Source organism: Saccoglossus kowalevskii, chromosome 13, assembly GCF_978046115.1.
Source record: "Saccoglossus kowalevskii chromosome 13, keSacKowa6.1, whole genome shotgun sequence".
In the NCBI taxonomy this organism is placed as follows: Eukaryota; Metazoa; Hemichordata; class Enteropneusta; family Harrimaniidae; genus Saccoglossus; species Saccoglossus kowalevskii.
Genome location: NC_140653.1, coordinates 34,709,653 through 34,714,879, shown reverse-complemented (window position 1 = coordinate 34,714,879; position 5,227 = coordinate 34,709,653). Strand labels below are relative to the sequence as shown.

At 36.8% G+C, this 5,227-nt stretch overlaps 1 protein-coding gene across 1 annotated transcript; it reads left to right on the top strand.

Moving 5' to 3' along the window:
- On the top strand, positions 1 to 5,227 carry LOC100366630 (BMP-binding endothelial regulator protein). The gene is made up of 5 exons (XM_085506804.1): positions 1 to 115; positions 372 to 405; positions 617 to 855; positions 3,882 to 4,204; positions 5,084 to 5,227. Exons 1-5 carry the CDS (start codon positions 65 to 67, stop codon positions 5,097 to 5,099), a joined length of 663 nt encoding a protein of 220 aa, XP_085362930.1. The 5' UTR covers positions 1 to 64; the 3' UTR covers positions 5,100 to 5,227.

Below are 5,227 nucleotides of genomic sequence, written 5' to 3'. Positions count from 1 at the left end.
AACATAACTCAACAGGTTGTATCCATCGACTAGTATTCGCATCTCTCTGCCTACATAGATTGCCATGCAGCATTTATCAGTAATTTTCGTCGTGGTGTCTATCTTGTATTTAGTGGTAAGTTCGAAACGATGTTCACAGATTACATGCGCATAGTTGTCCGACTATGAACATGTAGTTTATGTTGTTATGTACCGTATACACATATTTCATTAGTTACCGCCAAACGAGTCATGTTAGACTTTGCTCACGTCATATTATATTCTTTTATAAACAACCTACTACATATTTTAATATTGTGATATTCATCGCAATCAATTCTAGGATGTGACAACGACGTTTTTTAACTGTGTCATTCATTTCATTTTAATAGGAAGGTGCAAAAAGAACAGTGCCCCCACCGACAGGTAAGTTGTTTTTATCGTGGACTCTATGAATTAGATTATATTAGTGCGTCAGATACGGATCGTTCATGAATATGCACAAAACTATCTATATAACACCAATTGTGTTGTCAGCAGTAATTATTCTTTCATAACCTACTAAGTTATCTGTAAAAGCCACGAATGGTATAATCATATCTATGGTTTAAAACTTTGATTTTTTTTTTCTTTGTAGGATGGAAAACATGCATTGCGAAAGGCGATCCACACTATACCACATTTGATGGGTATGAATTTGAGTTTTCTGGACACTGCTCTTACGTTCTGACCAGTGACTGCACCTCTCACCGAACCAACAAGCGATTTGTGGTAAAAGCTACAAACATGGTCCTCGGGAAAACTGCCCGTGTGATACAAGTCAACGTAGAGGTCGCTGGTTACAATATTGAGCTTTGTGAGGGTAAAACTATGAAGGTGAGAATGTTAACATGAGTTGTGGTTGGCCAATCACCTTGAATTTGCTGCGAAAGTAGGAATATACTTTCTGATAGCTACATCTTGAATTAGCCGCTAAAGTGGGAATATACTTTCTGATAGCCACATCTTGAATTATCCGTTAAAGTGGGAATATACTTTCTGATAGCTACATCTTGAATTAGCCGCTAAAGTGCGAATATACTTTCTGATAGCTACATCTTGAATTAGCCGCTAAAGTGGGAATATACTTTCTGATAGCTACATCTTGAATTAGCCGCTAAAGTGGGAATATACATTCTGATAGCCACATCCTGAATTAGCCGCTAAAGTGGGAATATACTTTCTGATAGCTACATCTTGAATTAGCCGTTAAAGTGGGAATATACTTTCTGATAGCTACATCTTGAATTAGCCGCTAAAGTGGGAATATACTTTCTGATAGCTACATCTTGAATTAGCCGCTAAAGTGGGAATATACTTTCTGATAGCCACATCCTGAATTAGCCGCTAAAGTGGGAATATACTTTTTGATAGCTACATCCTGAATTAGCCGCTAAAGTGGGGATATACTTTCTGATAGCTACATCTTGAATTAGCCGCTAAAGTGGGAATATACTTTCTGATAGCTACATCTTGAATTAGCCGCTAAAGTGCGAATATACTTTCTGATAGCTACATCTTGAATTAGCCGCTAAAGTGCGAATATACTTTCTGATAGCTACATCTTGAATTATCCGCTAAAGTGAGAATATACTTTCTGATAGCCACATCTTGAATTATCCGTTAAAGTGGGAATATACTTTTTGATAGCTACATCCTGAATTAGCCGCTAAAGTGGGGATATACTTTCTGATAGCTACATCTTGAATTATCCGTTAAAGTGGGAATATACTTTCTGATAGCCACATCTTGAATTAGCCGCTAAAGTGGGAATATACTTTCTGATAGCTACATCTTGAATTATCCGCTAAAGTGGGGATATACTTTCCGATAGCCACATCTTGAATTATCCGCTAAAGTGGGATTATACTTTCTGATAGCTACATCTTGAATTAGCCGCTAAAGTGGGAATATACTTTCTGATAGCTGCATCTTGAATTAGCCGCTAAAGTGGGATTATACTTTCTGATAGCTACATCTTGAATTAGCCGCTAAAGTGCGAATATACTTTCTGATAGCTACATCTTGAATTATCCGTTAAAGTGCGAATATACTTTCTGATAGCTACATCTTGAATTAGCCGCTAAAGTGCGAATATACTTTCTGATAGCTACATCTTGAATTAGCCGCTAAAGTGGGAATATACTTTCCGATAGCTACATCTTGAATTATCCTCTAAAGTGGGAATATACTTTCTGATAGCCACATCTTGAATTATCCGTTAAAGTGGGAATATACTTTTTGATAGCTACATCCTGAATTAGCCGCTAAAGTGGGGATATACTTTCTGATAGCTACATCTTGAATTATCCGTTAAAGTGGGAATATACTTTCTGATAGCTACATCTTGAATTAGCCGCTAAAGTGGGAATATACTTTCTGATAGCCACATCTTGAATTAGCCGCTAAAGTGGGGATATACTTTCTGATAGCTACATCTTGAATTATCCGCTAAAGTGGGGATATACTTTCTGATAGATACATCCTGAATTAGCCGCTAAAGTGGGGATATACTTTCTGATAGCTACATCTTGAATTATCCGTTAAAGTGCGAATATACTTTCTGATAGCTATATCTTGAATTAGCCGCTAAAGTGGGGATATACTTTCTGATAGCTACATCTTGAATTATCCGCTAAAGTGGGAATATACTTTCTGATAGCCACATCTTGAATTATCCGCTAAAGTGGGATTATACTTTCTGATAGCTACATCTTGAATTAGCCGCTAAAGTGGGAATATACTTTCTGATAGCTACATCTTGAATTAGCCGCTAAAGTGGGAATATACTTTTTGATAGCTACATCCTGAATTAGCCGCTAAAGTGGGGATATACTTTCTGATAGCTACATCTTGAATTATCCGCTAAAGTGGGAATATACTTTCTGATAGCCACATCTTGAATTATCCGCTAATGTGGAATTATACTTTCTGATAGCTACATCTTGAATTAGCCGCTAAAGTGGTAATATACTTTCTGATAGCTGCATCTTGAATTAGCCGCTAAAGTGGGAATATACTTTTTGATAGCTACATCCTGAATTAGCCGCTAAAGTGGGGATATACTTTCTGATAGCTACATCTTGAATTATCCGTTAAAGTGGGAATATACTTTCTGATAGCTACATCCTGAATTAGCCGCTAAAGTGGGAATATACTTTCTGATAGCTACATCTTGAATTATCCGCTAAAGTGGGAATATACTTTCTGATAGCCACATCTTGAATTATCCGCTAAAGTGGGATTATACTTTCTGATAGCTACATCTTGAATTAGCCGCTAAAGTGGGAATATACTTTCTGATAGCTGCATCTTGAATTAGCCGCTAAAGTGGGAGTATACTTTTTGATAGCTACATCTTGAATTATCCGCTAAAGTGGGGATATACTTTCCGATAGCCACATCTTGAATTATCCGCTAAAGTGGGACTATACTTTCTGATAGCTACATCTTGAATTAGCCGCTAAAGTGGGAATATACTTTCTGATAGCTGCATCTTGAATTAGCCGCTAAAGTGGGATTATACTTTCTGATAGCTACATCTTGAATTAGCCGCTAAAGTGGGAATATACTTTCTGATGGCTACATCTTGAATTAGCCGCTAAAGTGCGAATATACTTTTTGGTAGCTAGTGAATAACAATAGCGAAAATATTATTGTTTAAAATGATATTGTAGATGTAAGCCATATTTTCCATCTAATCATTAATACTGGATTGATTTTTCACTCTTGATGACAACAATTCAACACGGTCTTCCTGGCATTGAGCTATTATTAGACTTTGTGAGAATAAGCTTTCGGTAGAATAAGACAGAAACATTTGTGATAGAAAATGCCAAATGAACTTTTATTTTGTTTTCTAGGTGGACGGAGTATTGATTGAGAACCCATATTTCCCATATGACGTGAACCAAGGTCACGAAGTAATTATCCATTTAGAGGGTGAATATCTTATTCTGATGGCTGATGGCATTCACGTACACTGGGATGGTGCATGGCACGTAGAGGTTGACATTGACCCGGAACCAATACATAAAGGTATAGAGACCCTGTGCGGTATGTGTGGAAATGCTAATGGTATCAATGCTTACTACGACGACTTGGTGACTTATGCTGGACTGACGATTAAAGATGACAGTCCCATTGAAATTGCACGATTTGCTGACTCTTGGGTTGTGCCAAAAAGGTAAGCAGCTTTTTTGTTGTGTCTATAGTAATATCACGTGATGTAACTATGCTGAATCAAAAACCTAGTTCCACTTCTACAGTTTTACCAACTGCGAAGTGCCATCAGTGACAACCGAGTAACATAACTTGATCGCGAAGAGCGCCACCAATATCTGTGTGACGGAGGATCTTGCGACAAACGGGAAAGAATAGTTAAGAAATGTATTTATAATGATTGTGATTTACATTTTATTTTGCGGAATATTATGAATTGGAAAACACTAAGATATCTATTAATCATAAACTCCTATGAAAGTCTAGTTGAATGATTTAGGAAAGCCTGCTTTGTACCATTCAGTCTGCTTAATTGAACACGGATATTCTTCGTTCTGGCTTTAGGCCTATTAACACACATTTGCTTAATTGAACACGGATATTCTTCGTTCTGGCTTTAGGCCTATTAACACACATTTGCTTAATTGAACACGGATATTCTTCGTTCTGGCTTTAGGCCTATTAACACACATTTGCTTAATTGAACACGGATATTCTTCGTTCTGGCTTTAGGACTATTAACACACATTTGCTCAGAAATAACATGTTAAATATCTTCCTGTGTCAACGCCTTGCCTGTAACCCACAGAGGGCAGTGTACTGACAATCACACCTAGATCCTAGATTCTCATGTTTTACATGAATTGTTTAATTTCCGATTCAATATCATGATCCCGCTGTGCTTTCGCTTAACTTAACTTAATCATGTTTGCTAATACCTTGTTTTAGTCAGTTCAGTTGGTAGACACACAATACTAAAACGTTACCAGTTGATCGATGGGCATTTGACATGAAATGGTATTCAAATAACGTAACACACATTTTTTTTTTCATTTTTTTTTAGTTGTGTATCTATCTAGACGAATGAGATCGCTCCAAGGGATTCGTTGGACTTCCGGTTCCAGTTAAACTTTTACTCAAATTTACCTGTAAAACTTTAAATGCATAAGAAATTAATTAAAAAGTGGTATCCTCATTCTTCATGTAA

Coding starts and splice junctions, on each gene's coding strand:
- LOC100366630 (XM_085506804.1), top strand. CDS start 65: ATGCAGCATTTATCAGTAATTTTCGTCGTGGTGTCTATCTTGTATTTA. Junction 116..371: donor TGTCTATCTTGTATTTAGTG/GTAAGTTCGAAA, acceptor TCATTTTAATAG/GAAGGTGCAAAAAGAACAGT. Junction 856..3,881: donor GTGAGGGTAAAACTATGAAG/GTGAGAATGTTA, acceptor TTTGTTTTCTAG/GTGGACGGAGTATTGATTGA.